Source organism: Aethalodelphis obliquidens, unplaced genomic scaffold (assembly GCF_003676395.1).
Source record: "Aethalodelphis obliquidens isolate GAN/ISIS:26980383/991018 unplaced genomic scaffold, ASM367639v1 scaffold9, whole genome shotgun sequence".
NCBI classification, from domain to species: domain Eukaryota; kingdom Metazoa; phylum Chordata; class Mammalia; order Artiodactyla; family Delphinidae; genus Aethalodelphis; species Aethalodelphis obliquidens.
The window spans coordinates 22,491,951-22,512,868 of record NW_020837953.1 but is presented as its reverse complement, the minus strand read 5'-3'; the positions used below and the strand labels follow the sequence as shown (position 1 = coordinate 22,512,868).

At 43.9% G+C, this 20,918-nt stretch overlaps 1 protein-coding gene across 2 annotated transcripts in view; it reads right to left on the bottom strand.

Moving 5' to 3' along the window:
• The window catches only part of MTF1 (metal regulatory transcription factor 1), a 42,585-nt gene that overhangs the window by 14,863 nt on the left and 6,804 nt on the right, over window positions 1-20,918 (bottom strand). For both annotated transcript variants that reach the window (XM_027109048.1, XM_027109046.1), the window contains exons 3-7: window positions 10,027-10,265; window positions 9,083-9,214; window positions 6,647-6,720; window positions 6,060-6,196; window positions 2,550-2,627 (exon numbers count right to left, since the gene is read on the bottom strand). In XM_027109048.1, the coding sequence (XP_026964849.1) occupies window positions 2,550-2,627; window positions 6,060-6,196; window positions 6,647-6,720; window positions 9,083-9,214; window positions 10,027-10,265 (660 nt within the window). The remainder of the gene's footprint in view (window positions 1-2,549; window positions 2,628-6,059; window positions 6,197-6,646; window positions 6,721-9,082; window positions 9,215-10,026; window positions 10,266-20,918) is intronic.

Genomic DNA, 20,918 nt, shown 5'->3' with positions numbered 1-20,918 from the left:
AGTTGAAAGCCTAAAAATGAGCCTATTTCCAATTCTGGGATAAATGCTGGGTGACAAGGAGACAACATATAATTTGATTCCAAGGGAGAAGAGCAGGCCTCTCTCTTGCTGCTGTAAATTATGGCAGAAAAAGCTTTCCTTTTTTTTTAACAAGTACTCAATGTCCCCTCATATGATTCCTCACCTGGTGACCCCAGGGCTTCAGAAAGCTCCTCAGTCATATGTCACAGCCCCAGCCAGGGAGTGGATGCCTAAATCATTTCATACGATCTCTTGAAATTAAGGAGACATTATACCCAGAAATTTTAGGTGTGTGGCTTAGAGGGCAATCTTGGCCACACAGTACATTAGTTTCATTTAGAGCATTAGCTCTGAAATGTGAATATGCCAAACAATCATATGAAGTGCTTCTTTAATGTTTTTCTTTGTTCTTCAGATTGGCTAATTTCTACTGATCTCTCTTCAACTTAACTGATTCTTTCTTCTGTCATTTCCAACCTGCTGTTGAGCCCATCTGGTGAATTTTAAAATTTCAATATATTTTCAGTTCCAGAATTTCCATTTGGAACATATTTTTTTTATAGTTTCTATTTCTCTGCTGAGATTTCCTATTTATTAAATCATTACAAGCATATTCCTTTATGTGCTTGAGCGTTTAAGAGCTACTTAGAAATGTCTGCCCACTAATTCTAATTTCTAGCTCATCTTGGGGTCAGTCTCCATAGATTACCTTTTCTCTTGAGTGGGGGTAATGTTTTCCCATGTCTTTTTTTTTTTTTTTAAATATTTATTTATTTATTTGGCTGCACCAGGTCTTAGTTGCAGCACGTGGGATCTTCGTTGTGGCATGTGGGATTTAGTTCCGTGACCAGGGATCGAACCTGGGCCCCCTGCACTGGGAGGGTGGAGTCTTAGCCACTGGACCACAAGGGAAGTCCCTTCCCATGTCTTCTTATGTTCACAAATTTTGGATAACCCTGGACATTGCAAATGATATGTTGTAGAGACTAAGGATTCTGTTATACTTCTTGGAAGAGTATTTGGTGTTTGCTTTAACATTCCGGTGACTTGGCTATGCTCCAACTCCAAGCTCTGTCTTCCCTGCAGTGGATGGCAGCTGTAATCTTTGTCCAGATCTTTAGCCTCAGCTGGGCTGCTTAAGTGTCTGCCCCACACACCCACAGTTCAGGGGTCAACTAGAGATTTGGACACAGCTTATACACAGAACTCAGGACGCCCCCCGTTGTGGCTCTCTCCTTTCCAGGCCAACCCCCCGACTTTCCAGGTGCTGTGGTAGCCCTGAACTCTGTCCCCTGGTTAGTCAAGCCAGTAAGAGGGAGTGTTTACTGAGCCTGGGCCATCTTGTTTGGTATCAACCAGGACTTGCCCTGAGATGGATAAACCATAAAGCCTGAAGACCCATCCAGTGCCTTTGCTATCTTCCCAGTCCCTTCTTCCAAGCGTTACCTCTGCCTGTTTGGGTTGCTCTCTGGTGCCTTCAAGTAGTTGTTTTTATATTTTATATTTTGTCCAGCATATACAGTTGTTTTCTGTGGGAGGGCAGGTCTGATAAGAGCAGTTCTGCCATTACCGGGAGAACCCAGGCGTTGGTGTGCTAATATAAAATTGCAGTGTCAGGTGCCCCTTCCAGAGGATACTCAGTTGGTTTGGGAGAGGCCCAAGAAGCTACGTTGCAGAAGAGCTGCAGATGACTCCATCATTCACAATTTGAGAAACACGTTTTCACAGCGTTCCTGAGTCACTCAGTCTCTGTTCAAATCCTTCCTATCACATGGATTCCTCCTTATTTATTATGCATATACTCACAGAAAATCTGACCTAAGCTATATTTACTTACCAGAGAGAAACAACAAAAAATGCACACTTAATCACCAGTGTCGGTGACCCAGTAAAGCTCACAGGTCCTCTTGAAGGAGCATAAGCTCAGGATTGATGCAGCAGTTTGCAAGATATATCGTGGAGCCATGGCAACGGCAGAGGGAACCAAAGCAAGCAGACCAAGAGACACTGGTGTTGTCCCCTAGCCGAGGGCCTGTAGAGGAGGTCCTCCGCAAAACCCCCGTGTAGTGAGCTCAAAGAAAGGAAAAAACTGACTTCGGTCAGACTGGCAGGGCTTGAGAAAAGTCTGGAAACGGAATCCTGGCTCCCCCTCACAGTGGATGAATTTTAAGCTCCTCAAGGACAGACCGCAGCTACTTCACTACCACCACAAGCTCAGCACCAGCACTCTGCCCGATGGAGTAGCCACTCAAGAAATATTTGCTAAATGAATAAAGACAGACATTTTCTGGGGCAGGAGGTTATCAAGTGAGTGATCTAGGTCAAAAGGCACTACACGTCAGAGAGAACAACCTCTCCAATGAGAGCTCTTATCAGGAAACAAGAGCAAAACACCCTGAATGGTTAGTAACTGAACACAACTCAATCTGAAAGACTTCAAAGGCTGGCCCTCCTCGATTTTCCCACCAAAGGGAGGGCTCAATTCTTGCACTTATTTTAATGGCACCCATAATCACAGGTTCACTTACTGTATTGGAATTTTCTTGAAATTCGGAATCTGTGGACAGAAGGCTTAAATTCCTCAGACAAAGTGAGTGATTTGTATCCTGTGAAAGAAAAAAAAAAATCTAATTAAGTAACAAAAAAAATCAGGATTTATAGTAGCCTATCAGGTAATAAAACACTTGATTAGAGTGTCCCTAAGGTTCCAAATGTCTAGAGAGTAAAAAACCATTCAAAGCAAGGGCTATGTGAGTTATTTCCATTTTTAAAATCCTGATATTCTTAAGAAGAAATCTCTTACATTCTTAAAGATAGTTAATAGAGTTTAAGAATTATCTCATGACTCAGGCTCCAGAGTAACAAAAGCTATAATAATATGAAATGGATAATATTTGTATAATTGGTCCTACCACTGATAAAGCAATTTCACATGACCTCATTTTCTATTCATATAAACCTTCGAAGTATTACTTCACATTCCCATTTTAAGTATGAGAAAATTAATGCTAAGACTAGCAGTGAACTGTCCAAAATCACACAGCTAATTAGCATAACACAAACCCAGTGCTTCCGACTGAAAGTCCATCTTCCTTCCATTACATCACTGTGTCCCCAACATGGGCATCTCAGGGACCCTTACTCAGAGTGGTACTGAGGGGTTATTATTCATACATGGCTGTCTGGGCTAACTCTGAATTCTGGATTCCTAGAATGCCAGTTGGAATTCACATACTTCAGGTGGTAACCCTGCTTTACCTCATGGATCAGTTGTTCCCATCCACGCATGCATTCAACAAATACTCACTGAGCATCTACTATGTATTAGGCACTGTTCCAGGCCCAGGGATACAATAAAGAAAACAAAGTCCCCGCCACCAGAGAGCTTACATTCCAGTGTGGGGAGGGGGTGCAGACATAAAACCAAATAAATATACAGTACACAAGATGATGATACGTGCTACGGAGGGTAAGCAGAGTAGGGAAGGCCAGGGTAAGAGCTGCCCTTTTATTAGATTAGGGAAGGCCCCTTAGATAAGGTGGCCTTTGATCAGATACTGAAGGAAAGAGGGCATGGGCCATGCACATACGTGGGAGAAGTGTTTCACACAGAGTATAGCAAGTACAAAGGCCTGGAGGCAAGAGTGGGCTTCCCTTGTTCAAAGAACCACAAGGTGGACGGTACGGCTAAAGTGAAAGGAAGTGATGTAAACGAGGTGAGAGAAGTGACCAGGACAGAGTGTCTAGGGCCTTCTGGACCACTGTAAAGATTCTTTTACTTTAAGTGATACAAGAAGCTACTGAAGGGTTATGAGCAGAGGACAGACGTGGACAGAGTAGCAGTGGGGAGAAGAGTGGGAAAGGTGCTAAGAAAACCACTTAGCAGGTGACTGCAGTAATCCAGACCAAAAAATGACAGTGGTTTGAATGAAGTAATCACATCAGATTCTAGATATATTCTCAGGGTAGGGCTGATAGACTTTGCTGGTGGGTGGGGGGTATGAGGGAAGAAAAGGAGTCAAGAATGACTCTAAGATTTTTGGCCTGCTCCACTAGAAAAACAGAGGTGCCATTTACTAAGATGGGATAGACTGCACCATTTACTAAGACGGGGTAGACTGCACCATTTACTAAGACGGGGTAGACTGCACCATTTACTAAGACGGGGTAGACTGCACCATTTACTAAGATGGGGTAGACTGCACCATTTACTAAGATGGGGTAGACTACAGGAGGAATAGGTTGGGACACGTCAAGACTGGGAAACCTAGGTGACAGCTGGGTGGAGACATCAAGCGGAAGGTTAATCCGGGCTGGAGATACAAACTTAGGACTCAAAGGCAATCTCGATGACATGGAAAGACTGAGACTAGAGGAGATTCCCTCCCCTGGCGAGCGAACAGCCATCCAGAGTAGGTGAGGTCTGGGCAATGTGCACTAGGGCCCTCCAATGCATAGAGACTGTGGCAAGAAACTGTCCCCAGATTGTTACAAAAACAAGAAAATTGATCATGACTTCATAAATGCAGCTTTGTACACAAAGACTCTCAAATCTTAGTATTTTCATCTGGTTTTACAGAGGAAGAGACTGAGGCGCAAAGAAGTCATTTGCCTAAGGTCACGTGACTAGTTGTGGAGCCTGGATGTGAATTCACACTCTTCGCAACCAGTGCTGGGGTTTTTTTGGTTTGTTTGTTTGTTTTTTTGTTGTGCGCTGGCCTCTCACTGTTGTGGCCTCTCCCGTTGCGGAGCACAGGCTCCGGACGCGCAGGCTCAGCGGCCATGGCTCACGGGCCCAGCCGCTCCGCGGCACGTGGGATCTTCCCGGACCGGGGCACAAACCCGTGTCCCCTGCATCGGCAGGCGGACTCTCAACCACTGTGCCACCAGGGAAGCCCAACCAGTGCTGTTTTGCCTCTTACGACATAGGGGTCAAGAACCAGGCTCTGGAATCAGCCTGCCTGCCTAAAGGGGACTAATTACAAGCTTTGGATATTTAGGCAAGTTATTTAATTTCTCCTTGCCTCAGGTTTCTTTATCAGTGATATGGGAATAATAACAATACTGACCTCTTGTGAGTGAGATAATTCACAGAAAAACAGCACAGTACTTGGTATATCGTAAAAATTCAGTAAATATTAGTTATTGTTACTAATAAAACATAGGGGGAGTTATTACTAATAAAACACATTCAAATCACAGTCCTTATAAAGGGATCCTTTGTTCTTTAAATATTAGAAACCACAGAATTAAATTATGCTGCCTTTCCCCAAATCAAAACTGTATTACATACTTTAAGAACCGCATTATTCAAAAGGGGGTCAGTGTGCTTCAGTTTCTTTATCTATGAAATAGCAAAATAATAACAGTTCTCAGTTCCTGGGTTCAAAAGACATAAGGTAAGTTACTCAATACCATATCAGAAGTAATAACAGTCAATTTATCCCAGGACCTCTCTGGAAAGAAGCTGTAGAGGAGAGGGAAATGTGGTGGAAGGGCTTGGTAAAGAACAGACAAAACCACCTAAAACTCTGCAGAGTCTTGTTCTGTGGTTCAGTGCCTTAAGGCGGTGGCTCTCAAACCTCGGTCTGCAGACAATTCAAAAGGGCAGGGGACCCCCCAGACTCTGCCTGGTTCTCCAATGATGGATTAATGAATGTGTGAAGCAAATCATTAACTCATGTCCCAAACTCAAGTGCAGATGTACCATTTTATAGACATGAATGGGAAAATAACACCCTTTGAGAGCACCTGGCTGACACTTTGGAAGCCATTCTGAGACCTCTGGTTCCAAGACATCTCTTCCACCATACCTGACGGAGGGGAGGTGGAGCTGAATCAGGGGCTGAAGCACAGGGAGCCTGGTGAAATTTCTGGCTTCCACCACCTCATCACAAAGACATAGATCTCGACACTGATTTCTTCTCTCTCACTAACAGATTTAGAGAGAAGGCATTTTAACCTTTTATTTTGATATACAAACAATGGTTGCTGTTCTATGGTGCCCAGATCAAAACAAGAGACAAAACACTGCACACCTCTGATCCATTGTGATTTAGAAGTGCACTGTATGAATTTCCTTTGTTATCGTGACCTTTCATGTGACTTTTGAGACTGTATTGAGTGCTGAATGTTTTCTCACAGCCATTACTGGGGCAGAAAAAGGGTCTTTCACCTGCAAGAATGACAAGAGGTATTAATTTTACCATAAAATCATTTCACTGGATTAAGACATGTACTTTCCCCTAACAGAGGGAAGTAAATATTCTAATAAGGGTTCAAGTAGTAAGTTGGATAAATTACAAGTTAATCATTCCAGTCCTAAAATTTAATGTAGAGCAAAGCACTGAGAATGGCCTGCTCCTGGGAAGTTAAAAGAGAAGATTAGCTTTTTCCCCCCAGATTCTTTTCTGAGAATCTCTGCATTGGTTTTATTTCTTAAGGTCGGACTCCTGAGTCCGTCCAATCTTTAGATCCTTTTTATCTCTGAAAGAAACTCAAACATTATAGGTGAAGGCCAAATGATTAGGCTTGCTCTCTCCACAAAGCTCTACAGGTCTCAATGGAAGTACAGATATTTACTGACTCAATGAAGGTTAAAAGATAAAAATTAGCCTAAACTCACCAGTATGTGTACGGACGTGAGTTTTAAGGTGGTGGCTTGCTGCAAATGCTTTTCCACAGCCATCATGATCACACCTAAGTAAGTTGTTTAAGCAGAGAGGATAGGAGTCATTAGCTAATAGACCTTTATCTTCAATATCTCTTGTAAATACAAACTTACATTAAAACAACTGCTCAGAACACTAAGATCAGCTCAGTGAAACTGGTTTTACAGATGGGAATGATGACAGGTCCCTGGAAAAGTAAGGTGACAAATCTGGGATCAGAGGGAGAGGTAGGCCCAGGATAAGTATTTCTTGTCCTACAAGTAAGGCACGTGTTGAGAGCCCTAACAATACAAGCCTTCTGATGAATTACACAACAGAATTCTATTGACAATAAGAACACATACGGAAAATCTACTGCAAATGGAATATAAGGAACATCAGTGGTGGGTACAGAGGCTCTCAGGTAGGCATGGGGCCTGAAATACAACACTAGAACAAAATCAGTCAGAACATACTGGCTGTAATGTAACTATCTACAATCTTCAGAGCGCTTTTCTCTTTTACTTTCTTGATAACCAAAGCTAGAGGTAATATTTCCCTCCTTAGAACTCCTAGGGCATTTATCTATATGCTGCCTTTACGGCACCTGTCATTCCCAATCTTATTTTAGCTCTACGTGTATACATTTGTTATCTGTCCTCCTAGATTATAATTCTTTTGAGGGAAGGGTCCATGTAGTTCTTTACATCTGCTGTAGTCTTGCACATAGCAGGCATTCAGTAACTATTTACATGAAAATGAATGCATTTTCTTATAAGCCAACATATTTTATTTCTTTAAATAGAAAGCTTCTCTAAAGCATTTTACTTTTTAAGTACATAAAATCATTCTGTCTAAAGCCCCATCTAACATTCAAGAAAAATTAGCAGTTTTAATCATGACAAAAATGCGTGTGACTGAATAGAAATCAGAGTCCCCTTGACAGCCCTATGGGGAAAAAAGTAACCCAAGCTTCACAGCAGCTGGAGAGTAACCAACTAGAATCTAAATACTCTTGCTTTTAGAGGGGCCATGACTCAGGAATGCATTTGTAATTTTTGAAACACATTTCCATTTAATTGGTGTTTAAGAGTTGACTGTCCCTGAAGACTTTTCAATTTCTAGGTATCCTAATGAGATGAGTGATTTGAGAACAGAAAAGTAGCATATTTAATGCCATGAACATAAGAGCAATCCCTCCTGTCAAATCAAAGACATTGTTTATGGGCCATTTTCAGTAATATATCTATATTACATTTAGGGGGAAATCCTTACAAACTGATTACCTTGTTAAAAATGTCATATAATCATCCCAAAGTTGTTCTTCAATCCCTGCTGAATGCCCAGAACCACGCTAAATGCTATGAGCAGAGGAGAAAGTAGATGATACAACTCCTTCCTTCAACCTTATACATGCATCAATTAAATATATATGTGTGTCCATATATGTATATATATATAAATTGAAATCTACAGATAAAAATGGATGCTCCTATATGTTTGCATGTACACATGACATATTACAAAGCAACAACAACCGAACAAGTGATAAAAGAAAAAAATACCTGAACCAGTAGCCTAAGCATCCCTACCCCTCATTTCCCCTCATTTCCCCCTTCCCTCCCCACCTCTTCTTAGGTACGTATCCTTGCCTCTGTGCTCAAAGCTCTTTCAGCATCTCAGTCTCAGATACTGTCTGGTTACTTGCGGTTCTTTTCCACCAGACTAAGGTTCTCAAAAGGAGAGCCGGTATCTTAGTATTTCTCTAGCACTGATAAAAGTACCCAATACGTAAGTGAGTTTCAACAAACGTTTCTTGAAAATAAAGGGGTGGGGAGGCTTCCACGGTGGCACAGTGCTTAAGAATCCACCTGCCGATGCAGGGGACATGGGTTCGAGCCCTGGTCAGGGAAGATCCCACATGCCGCGGGGCAACTAAGCCCATGCGCCAAAACTACTGAGCCTGCGCTCTAGGGCCGGCGAGCCACAACTACTGAGCCTGCGTGCCACAATTATTGAAGCCCACGTGCTCTGCAACAAGAGAAGCCACCACAATGAGAAGCCTGCACAGCGCAACTAGAGAAAGCCCGTGTGCAGTAACAAAGACCCAATGAAGCCAAAAATAAAAAAATAATAAATAAAATAAATAAATAAAATTTAAAAAAGAAAGAAAGAAAGAAAGGGAAAGAATGAGGCAGAGAGGCCAGCATCCGCAGAGTAGGTAGGGATGCTCTTGGAATCCATCGCCACTCCTCCAATCTGCAGTAGTTGGTTACAACTATCCTGGAGAAAGCAAACACTGCCCAAAGAACCAGCGAAGGGAATTTCCTTTCCACTTTGACAAATTTTAGAGTACACCAAAACACTCAGCTGAAACCTCGTCAGTGACAATAGAAAACAGCAAGACCCACCGAAATGGCTTTTCTCCTGTATGGGTTCGAATGTGCTTCCTCAGATCACTGAGCGTGGTGAAGTACTTGCTGCAGCCTTCAGATTCACAGTTAAACGTCTTCCCTGTGTGAAGCCTCTGATGTGCTTTCAGCCTGCAAGATATCCCAGAGAAATCCCCTTTGTCATAATGTACTACAGAGTCTTCCCACGTCAGCTTAATGTGCGTCAGGGTCAAGTGCATAAGAATTCTATAGCCATAATACATTAGTATCCAACATTTTGTGCTCAAAGAGAAATTCAGAGAAGTATATGGCGTAGTGGTGTGAGTGTGGCCTGGAGCCAGGCTGCCTGGGACTCAAATTCTGTTCTCCTCTACCAGAAGGGGGACCTTGAGCCAGTTACAAAACCTCTCCGTGCTTCCATTTCCTGAGCAGTGGCTGTGAGGGCCAGCACTCAGGACACTTCCTAGCACACAATGGGTGCTTTCTAAGTGTCAGCTAGTATTTATTATGTGTGCTATTTTACACGCAATGTTGAACACTAATATAAGTCTCTTGACACAAACGGTGGAAAAGGGAAATGGCTGAGTGGACCACTCCCCATTTCTTGGGGGTAGAAAAAAGTTAATCTTTAAGGTGAGGCCGGGAAGGAAGTGAAAGAAACCTTGGTTCCAAGCTCCTGAGCCAACAGGAGATATTATTCTATGCTAAATACTAAAACCCTGAGGCCAGGATGGCATTCCAGGAGATATGAATCCGGACACAAATGGACTCTGATTTTTAACCAACCCAGTATGTGTCAATCTTTAAGTTACAAGTTCCTCTAATGAACTGTCAACAGTTGAGCATTACTGTCCTCTTTAAAGCCCTGAAAGTGAACGTCTGTACTGTGCAGGGAGAGCTCTTCAGTCAGGACAGAGCTGGGGTCAGAGGCTGGTGGTGCAGGGAGGGAGGAATGGGCTGACCTGTATAGCGTGTTGAACGCCTTCTCACAGCCCTGCACGTCGCACTCAAACGGCTTCTCCTTCGTGTGCACCCGCACGTGGATCCTGAGGCTGTAGGAGGTGAGGAAGGCCTTGCCGCAGCCCTCCTGATTACAGACAAAGGTGTACTCTCCCCGGTGGGTCTTCTGGTGGGTGCGCAGGTTGCCTGCTGTGCTGTAGGTGCGGGGACAGCCCTCAAAGGTGCACTGGTACCTCTTTACCTGGCAGACAGAAGACACCTTGTCAGTGGGACAAAAGAGCTGCTCAGGGCCTAACTCCCCGCAGGGCTTGGCTCTCAGGAGATGCAGATGAAACACACAGGTTTTTATCATCAACACAGAAAACACCCTCTAACAAAAGTGGGGAAAATCTTCCCGTTGACCAAATTACACCGGACGACAAATGATGCGAGTAATGCCCAAGAGACAAGCTTGTAGGTAGGTAAACACTCTAAATGAATATAAGAACAGTGTTTTCGGACTAGTAAACGTCTACTCCCGTAGGTGGGCACATACTACTACACTTACCCATATTCAAATACAATTTGGCTTTAAGGCTTGATTGAACATCCTGCCCTCTGGCACTATATCTTGATTGGAATAGACCAATGTTAAATTGAGTTTAAAACATTCTGAAATTTATATACTCAGTCATAGGTATAGCACAGTTATGTACTAGCATAATTTCCACTGCATTATTTTCAGGTCTACAGAATGAAAAAAATGTACCATGAATTTCTGGGAATATTTGGTAGTACAACGTTTCTCAAGCTGCCAGCCTATTGGTCTCCTTCCCACCATCACCCTTCTGGAAAGGGTGCTATCCACAGGTGCCTCCACCTCCCTCAATGCCTGTGGAACCACTCGGCCAGGTGGGCTTCACCGGACGAAACCATTCTCTTGAGCTTCCCGGTGGTAAAACTCTTTCCTCCTTCCCAATTTTCCTTTAGTATTTGAAAAAAAATCTCATCAACAATGCCTTCTCCTTCTGAAAACTTGTCTTTCACCACAGTCATTCTCTGGGGCTCTTTATCGTCTTCCCTGAGCCACTCACTCCTTTTCTTTAACCTCTAAATGTAGGTTTAGCCCAAAACTTCTCTCTCATCTCCCAAACCTTCCCCATCTCTCCACTGGTTCGGGGGAAGCATCATAGCCTTGGCTGGAGAAGACTGAATTCTGGCACTTAGGTTCAGGACTTTGGGTAGGTCTTTTCACGTCTCTGAACTAAAGATTCTTCATTTCTAAAAGGCAAAACTGAATGCCTGCCCTGCCTGTCTGACGGCGCTTCTGAGCAGAACAAAATGAGATAAAGCATCTGTGGAAAGACTTTGTCATTGATCTGATGCTACACATACCGGGGCGCTAGTTCTGCCTACTCTTCAGCTTTAGCAAACATCTTCATCCTTTAATCCTCATCCTTCTCCAAAGCTTCAGTCCATAGCTCTCACCACACTATTGGTATTCATTCAACAGTTAATGAACTTCTATGTCCCAGGCAACAAGCTAGATACCACAGGTAAAAAGGCGAACAAGACATAAAGCTCTGTGTTTAAAGAGTACCATTTTAATGAGGCAGACGCGCACAAATTATCACACACTGTGCTGGGTCGGACAACAGATACACACCCGCGGTGCTTGGGAAGCATGAAGAAGGGAAACCTAACCCCTCTAAGAAAGACTGGACACAGTGAAGGCTCAGAAGCTGAGGCACTCTCTCTGAACTGAGGGTGTTTTTTGGTTTGCCTATTTGTCCATTTTTTAGGGATTAAACTGAAAAAATGTTCCTCAGACAAACTGGAAGAGATGGGCATTCCAGAAAGAAGTAACACCTTGAGAACTACATTGGAGAGATAAATGAGTACGCCGGCACAGGAGACCACAAACACACCTGAGTAGGTAAGAGACTGGAAAAAGAATCTAGAAAAATAAGGTGAAGCCTCCTTAGTTAAGCTATGGAGTAGAGGAATAGGACAATGGGAGCCATCAGTAGGTTTTAACCAATATAGCAACACAATCAGATGTGGGGTTTAGAAAAGATCATCCTGGAAGCTATGGAAGACAGACTGGAAGGCTAAGAGAATAAAAGAAGGGGTAGAGATTAAGAGAAGGGAGACAATAGTCCAAGATAGAGATGACAAGAATCTGAACTAAGGAAGTGATAGTGGACATCATGAGAGATGAATTGCAGAGAAATTAAAAGGGGAGAAATGAGTGGCTGTAGTGACAACTGGGTGCATGGCAGCGGTTGGGGAGAGGCAAAGTCAAAATCAACTCCCATGGTTGGGGCCTGAATGACCAAAGAGATGGTCACATACCAATTCTGGACTGGATGGGGGTTAGGGAGAGACGATAAGTTGGGTTTGAGGTGCTGCCAGGTAGAAATGTCTAGTAGACAGACATATAGGCTGGAAGCTAAAAAGAAAGTCTACAGCAGGAGTCTCTGGTACACAGATAATAGATGACTTTATTATACACTAAAGCAGGCTGGTTCAAGCCCCAGCTCTGCCACTTACTGTGCAACCTTTGGAAAATTACTTAAGCTGAGTCTCAATTTCCTGTTTGTAACAAGGAAACAAAGTCGATCTTTTTGGGGTTGTTGTAATAATTAGGAATAATCTGCGTAAAGTATTTCAATAACAGGGACTGACATATAGTAGATGCTCAGTAAAATCTTGGCTATGAGGACAAAGGACGGGCTCCTGAATGTCACCAGTGTTTAAGGAACTGGTCAAAGAAGAGAAGCCATTGATGGATGAGTGGGAGACAGGGCTGGGGAATTAGGAAGAGAAGCAAAGGAGATGGATGTCACAGAAGCCAGAAGATAAAGAGTCTCAAGGAAAAGAGAATGATCGAAATGTTAAATGTCAGAGAAAACAAGGAAGATAGGACTGGGAAAACTACTGGATCCAGCAGCTAGGAGTTCACCAGTGACTCAGCAAGGCTAGTTTTAATGGACTGATGAGGTCAGAAGTCTGCACGAAGGTGAATAAGGAAAGGCGGGGATAGAGACTGGAGATGGAGAGCAGTAGCACAAGTGGACTTTTGAGTTGATGAAGTGTTGTTTGTCTGTTTGAAGTAAGATAGGTCTTGAGCGTATCTGGAAGGAGAAAGGTCCTGGAAAAAAGAAGCTGAGGATCTGGGAGGAACCTAAAGACCACAAGGATATTTAAAAGCCTGGGTGGAGGGAAAAGCCTCAGGTAGGGGGAAGGACATTCAGTTTCAGAGAAGGAGGATCTGCTGTATGTGACAGTAACCATAGACAATATATAAATGGACAAGCAAGGCTGTGCACCAAAAAAACTTTATTTATGGACAACGAAATCTGAATTTCATATCATTTTCATATATCATGAAATAATGTTCTTTTGATTTAAAAAATAATTAAAAAATAAAACCATTCTACAAAAACCGGCATCTGTATGGACTTGGCCTGTGGACCACAGTTTGCCAAACCCTGAAAACCTGTGGGCGTGGGGAAGGGAGGGGCCCATCTCCCCTCTGGCTCCTTGTCCTTCTCTCAAAAGCCCATCTCCCGGGTGTGGAGAAAAGGGAACCCTCTTGCGCGGTTGGTGGGAATGCAAACTGATACAGCCACTATGGAGAACGGTATGGTGGTTCCTTAAAAAACTAAAAATAGAACTACCATACGACCCAGCAATCCCACTACTGGGCATATACCCTGAGAAAACCATAATTCAAAAAGAGTCCTGTACCACAATGTCCACTGCAGCTCTATTTACAATAGCCAGGCCATGGAAGCAACCTAAGTGTCCATCGACAGATGCATGGATAAAGAAGATGTGGCACATATATACAATGGAATATTACTCAGCCATAAAAAGAAACGAAATTGAGTTATTTATAGAGAGGTGGATGGACCTCGAGTCTGTCATACAGAGTGAAGTCAGAAAGAGAAAAACAAACACCGTATGCTAACATATATATATGGAATCTTAAAAAAAAATGGTTATGAAGAACCCAGGGGCAGGAGAGGAATAAAGATGCAGAGAATGGACTTGAGGACACGGGAGCGGGAAGGGTAAGCTGGGACGAAGTGAGAGAGTGGCATGGACATGTATACACTACCAAATGTAAAATAGATAGCTAGTGGGAAGCAGCCACATAGCACAGGGAGATCAGCTCGGTGCTTTGTGACCACCTAGAGGGGTGGGATAGGGAGGGTGGGAGGGAGATGCAAGAGGGAGGAGATACAGGGATATATGTATGTGTATAGCTGATTCACTTTGTTATAAAGCAGAAACTAACACACCACTGTAAAGCAATTATACTCCAATAAAGATGTTAAAGAAAAAAAAGCCCAACTCGCCTCTGGCTCCTTGTCCTTCTCTCAAAAGCCCAACCACCGATAGGATCTTGCACATGTCTTTAGGTTCCCCAGGCAAGCGCTCTCTTGCTCATTCATCCCTTTCCCTTCCCCATGCCACACAGGACATGCTCCATAAACATCTGCTGAACTGAACTACTGACCAGGCATTCTCATGTCTCAGTGCCTAGCTTTGAAGCCAATCACTGCCAGATTTATTCTAAAAGTGTCCCACATGTACCACCTCTCTGCTCAAATGATTAAGTCCCAATTCCCTAGCCTTGTACTCAAAGTCCTTGCAGGTCCTCTTCTGTCACCAGGCCAAAAGCAGGCTCTGTCGAGGCCTACAGGGGACGGTAACCCCTTCCCTAACAGCAACACTGAATTCCCACTCGCCTCCCTTTGTTCTCTCTCTTTTCTCTCTACTGGAAGTGCCTGCTTCCCTTCTTCTCTGCTTTCCTGAGTCTCTCTCCCGTTCAAGCCTCGCTGCCTGCGAGGCCCGCCACTGGCACTCCACATCTATGCGGCAGTGCCCTTCTCTGGATTCTAGTAATATTCAACCATGCCACTCAGCGCACATGGTTAATCAGCCTCTCACACACATGTCCTGACTTTTCATCAAGACTAAAAACAGACCTCTTTGGTGCCGCAAGACAGAGATTCCAAAATGATCACTGACCAGGAAGGAGAACCAGGACCCCATGAATGCTATAATAAAGAAGCCCGCACGTCTCCGTCGTAGAGCTTACGACAACGGTGAATGACGAGAGCAGAATTTCATTCTTAAGACGCTACAGCAGTTGATAACTTTGTAAGTAACAAGTGCAACTAACTATCCCTCCCTGTCTCCCAGCCCTACCAACCCCTGCTCCCATCTAGGTTTTCTTACTTGGCCAATTCAAGCTTCCATTAAGTGTTCCTTCCTCAAGGACCTCTTCCCTGACCGATCCCTACCCCCTCCCCAAACTAGAAGAGGTACCCTTATTACAGGTTCTCATAGCAGCCTGTATTTCTTTAAAGCACGTAGATAATTTACCTGATTATCTATTTGGAATCTAGGCACAGCAGTAGCTGGAAAGCAGGAGGCACTAAGTAGATATTTGTGGAGTTAAATGAATAAACGGCTACTCTCCAGCTGGACTGTAGGCTCCATGAGAGCAAGGACCACATCCGTCTCGTTCACTGCCAACAGCCTCAGGAACTAGCCTTGTGGAGAAGTAACTCAGATTTGTTGAGTGAAGGAATGGATGACTAAACGAACAAACAAAACCAAACCAACAGGACTTAGTGTTGAGGAAAGTAGTGGCAAGGACTATAAGTGACAAAGCAACAGAGTTTCAAGGAGGATGGTCAACCAGGTCAAATGCAGCAGAGGTGACTGAGGGAGCATTTCTTGGACTCAGCCAATTCACAAGGTCAGAACTGCCCCAGCAAGACTAGCTTCACTGGAGGGGTAGAAGCAGAAGCCAGGACGTAACAGGCTGAAAAGTCAGGGAAAAGCAAGGAGCTAGAGACAATGAATATAACTACTCTTTCACGGAACGGCTGAGGAGAGAGAGGGGAAAGTTAGGAGAGAGGACAAAGAGTGGGGAAGGTATTTGTATTTAATGGGGGGACAGATGACTGTCAAAGCAAATGCTCCCCAATAGTATGCTGAATAAACGCACAACCTCACCCCATCTGGAGGAAGGCAGTAAATGGAAGTCTCTATACTGTGTCTTTCAGAATCGTTTCTAAACAGCACCACATTTCACAAAAAGGGAAAACTAAACCTCCTCAAACTGGATCAGAGGAGGAAGTTGCAAAAAACACGTTACACAGAGGAGGTGTTGCAACATTTGGTACATTTAAATACAATTTATTTTTTTTTGAATGCATACATGCATGATAAACCTCATGTTCCAGGGATTATATTCTCCCAGGTGCTAGGGATAGAGAAAAAATGGCCCCTGCTCTCAAGGAGCTCAAAGTCAAGAGGCAATTCAAACAGACAAGAACAATATGGTATGAGAAGTTGTATGGATACTAGAACATAGAGAAAAACTTAGGAAAAAAAAACTACAAAAAACTTAAACTTGGGGATGACTAAGAAAAGCTTCTCGAAGGAGGTGATACCCAAGCTAAATTTAAAGAACTTGAGGGAGAGGTGACACATAATAATTGGCCCATCGAAATTAACTAAAGTATCTGTAATATGAACATAATGTCACCAAAGATTCCATTGGAAAACACGTTTCTCCAAAAGAGTTTGAGCACTGCATCACTTAAGTGGCTGTCGATTACGAAGTTAAGGAGCTCAGAGACAGCACAGTTTGGGCTCACTGAGGACGGACCAGGTCTAATGCGAGGAATGGGCAGGAGGCTTGAGCTTTCAGAGAACTGATGTTGATTCAAGAAGTGTTCTGAGTAGTTCTAGAATAGAGAAGTATTTAACAAGGATGACTGCCCTGTTAAGTCAACAGGATCAGAGGAGGAAAGGTGAATGAGATAGGCAAAAATGAGAAAAACACTGGAACTCTAGGAGACAAAAGCTTAAGAAAATTCAGAAGAGAAAAAAGGCTGGGTTTCTGCTGGAGGAAAAAGAAATGAGTCTGAGAGAACTAGATCCTACACACACTAACAGCGCCATTCTCAATAAGGAAAGGGAGCCTCTGATTGTGAGCACCCAGCAGCTGAACATTCTTATAAATAAATGATTGGCTTGGCCGTTACAGCTGTAGGAGCTGCCCTTTCCTTCCCATCACTAGGGACTTCCCATCCCTCTCCCCAGTACCAACTCTGTTTCCACACTGGCAGTGATCTCCTTTCTCCCACTCCATAATGTGCAACCAAAGAGCTCGAAGTAGGAATGGAAGAGCCCTGCAGTGACCTCCACTGCCCATCTCAGAGCTGAATTTACATAGCTGCTCCCCCACCTAAATCCTTTACCCTTACAGAACTAATGCCATCCTGTTGCCCCTCATTTCTCAGCCCTTTTCATAGCTAATGGGTTTCAGTGCCTGATTCTCCTCTCTTGTCTTCACAAAGGTGGTGTGTATGATAGGAAAGCACAAAGTCCTCAGTTCAAATCTCAACTCTACCACTTGCCAGTTGTATGTTTCTAAGCCTCCGTTTTCTCATCTGTAAAATGAGAGCTAACAGTACCTAGTTTATAAGATTGTTATGAAAATACAAAACGATCAGAGTCCCTAACACAGTGCCTAGTACACAGCAGGCACTCAACAGGATGCTAACCATCTAACCCTCTTGCCACTGTCGCTGCCAGCATAACAGGAATCCTCATTCTTTAGCTGTAAGAGTCCTCAGCTTATGAAGTAAGTCAGTCATGGGAATGTAATGTACAGCATGGTAACTACAGTTAATAATACTGTATTGTATATTTGAAAGTTGCTGAGAGAGTAGATCTTAAAAGTTCTCATCACAAGAAAAAAAAGGGCTTCCCTGGTGGTGCAGTGGTTGGGAGTCCGCCTGCCGATGCAGGGGACACGGGTTCGTGCCCCAGTCTGGGAAGATCCCACATGCCGCAGAGCGGCTGGGCCTGTGAGCCATGGCCGCTGAGCCTGCGCATCTGGAGCCTGTGCTCCGCAACGGGAGAGGCCACAACAGTGAGGGGCCCGCGTACAGCAAAAAAAAAACAAAAAAAAAGATTATGCGTGGGGATGGATGATAATTAGACTTACAATGGTGATCATTTGGCAATATATACAATTACTGAATCATTATGTTACATAATGTTATATGTCAATTTTATCTCAATTGTAAAAAATTAAGAATAATATTTAAAAAGAGCCCCCAGCTTTGCTTCATGCCCCAACTGCCCACCATGGAAGTAACTTTCGGGGGCCTGCTGCTACGGAAGGCCAAGAAGTCCAAGGGAGCAGAGCATGAGCATGGACGGTTACCTGTGGCAAGGGCTGCACCTAGAACCCCTCCAGCGGGACTACCAACATGTTCCCCTTGTAAAACACGGTTCTAAATGGTGGGTCACATTCCATAGCTGTATTAATATGACAGTTCAGCAAATTAGGGGTCACTGGGTTCCAGGGAACCCAAACACAATTTATAACCCTGTTTTAGGAGAAAATGCTTCCCAAAGCGTTCCTAACAAAGACAATTTTAACCTTTTCTTTAACAGAATACCTCCTTCCATACCTCCTTCAAGAACTATGTGGGCCTACGAGGAAGAGAAAGTAAATGAACATTCACCAAACAACCACCATGCACCAGACACTATGCTAAATGTTTTATTTATCCTGTTATATATTTATAAATGAATAAATCTCATTTCACCGTCATGAAACGCAACGGGATATTTTCATTTCAATTTTACAAAAGAGGAAACAGAGCAGCTTACCCAAGGCCACACAGTATATACCAGAACAAAGACGGAACCTAGGTCTAAATTATCCCTGCGTACATCACAGAAGAAACAATTTTAAGAATAAGCTTGATTTAAATAAGAGAAAAACATTAACATTCGGATTCTTTCTCCAACGTCCTACCACAGCAAAATTTTAGCAATACTCAACAGGTACAGCCTATGTAAAATGTAAATCCGAGAACTGTTATTCCTGCAGCATTATGCTGGAAAACTAGTATGAACATAAAACCACCCTTGTCCCTTTTCCAAGCCAGTGGGCCTCAGTGATGGAAATGCTGAATGCTGCACAGAGGTATGTGACACACATGCAGGCATGCAGGGGACAGCGCTCAAATGGCTTCATCTGCTGGTAAACAGAAAATGCTTCCAGCCCTGGTTTCCTACCAAACCTCGCACATACAGCCTCTAGCGGTCTCCCTTCTAGACTCCCCTAGAGTCCCTCAGGGCAGGGATTATTTCTTTGTTCTTCCTGGTATTTGACAAATGTAGATACTCAATAAGCAAAAGCTTGTAGAAAGAATGAATGAATCCTTAACACTAGCACTTCAAGCAGAAACAGTCTCTGTCCTAGTTCTGAAGGGCAATTCCGTGGTATTCAGAAGGGAACCTGTAAAGGAATGTAATCACTGTGTGCAAAGACTAAAAGTGGGTGGGTCCCCTTTGCAGAGTCAGCAACAACCTGGTTTGTCTGAGTGGATCCTTCCACTGCCTGTGGGATTGATAATGAGGAATGAGATTGGAACTGGGTCTCCCAAGGTAAAGGGCATGTTGCAAAAAGGCTCTGAAACACTGGAGTCAAATTTTCCCCCTTATTTTTATACTTAAAATTTGTCACACTAAAAAAAACAGACCCCTTGGAATGTCACTGACCAACGTAGCAAGCAGCCTAATTCATAAAGCATCACTGTAACTGTGCTTCTTGGTAGAAAAAGCTATTCTCTCCCAGTCAATGCACTGGAATACTCTGAGGCATCATGAAGAGCATATTTGGTATGTGATTCCTGGGCTTCTTCATGCGTCTTGGCCAACCATGCAGCAGCAAAGTGCAAGATCAGTTGGTGGGGCGGTGGGGGGGGCGGGAACGTTATGTTCACCGATGTGGTTCAGACAGAGGTAGATGAACAGATAACCCAACAGTCCTGGAAAGGTCTCAGGAAGGACACAGACGCAAGAAAGTTTGGGAAACCATCGACTGCGTGAACTGACTAAAGGAAATACAGCTCCTTAGAAATACAGCTGAGTAGAAAGGTTTTAAAAGAGCAAGGCTTAAGAATGCCGATCCTGGGGCTTCCCTGGTGGCACAGTGGTTAAGAATCCTCCTGCCAAGGCAGAGGACATGGGTTCGAGCCCTGGTCCGGGAAGATCCCACATGCCACGGAGCAACTAAGACCACAAGCCACAACTACTGAAGCCCGAGTGCCACAACTACTGAAGCCCACACGCCTAGAGCCTGTGCTGTACAAGAAGCTACCGCAATGAGAAGCCCGCGTACTGCAATGAAGAGTAGCCCCTGCTCGCCGCAACTAGAGAAAGCCCACGCACAGCAACGAAGACGCAACGCAGCCATAAATAAATTAATTTTTTAAAAAAAGAATGCTGATCCTCAGCAAAATGACAATGTTTTGGGGTTTTTTTTGCGGTACGCGGGCCTCTCACTGTTGTGGCCTCTCCTGTTGCGGAGCACAGGCTCCGGACGCGCAGGCTCAGCAGCCATGGCTCACGGGCCCAGCCGCTCCGCGGCATGTGGGATCTTCCCGGACCGGGGCACGAACCTGTGTCCCCTGCATCGGCAGGCGGACTCTCAACCACTGCGCCACCAGGGAAGCCCAAAATGACAATGTTTTGATCTGAGAGTTTTCAAAGCTACCAAATCAACAGGCAGACAGTAGTAAAGTAGCAAGTTCGAGAATAAGACATGTGCAATTTGAATGGGAATGACCAGCGGCCCTGTGGAAGAAGACAGCACCTGTAGCAAGGTTCTGGTTGGTTTATTTTTGCACAAGACAAGCACGAGGGAAAAAAAATGAAGTAATAGGTAAGCCAACCACACACTATAGGAAACAATGGAACGATCAAGGGTAAACAGGAAAATCAAGCAAAAATCTGGCTCTGAAAATAAGCTGCTTTGGAAGCCAAGAAGACTAACTAGTTATCAAATGATCTGATTTCT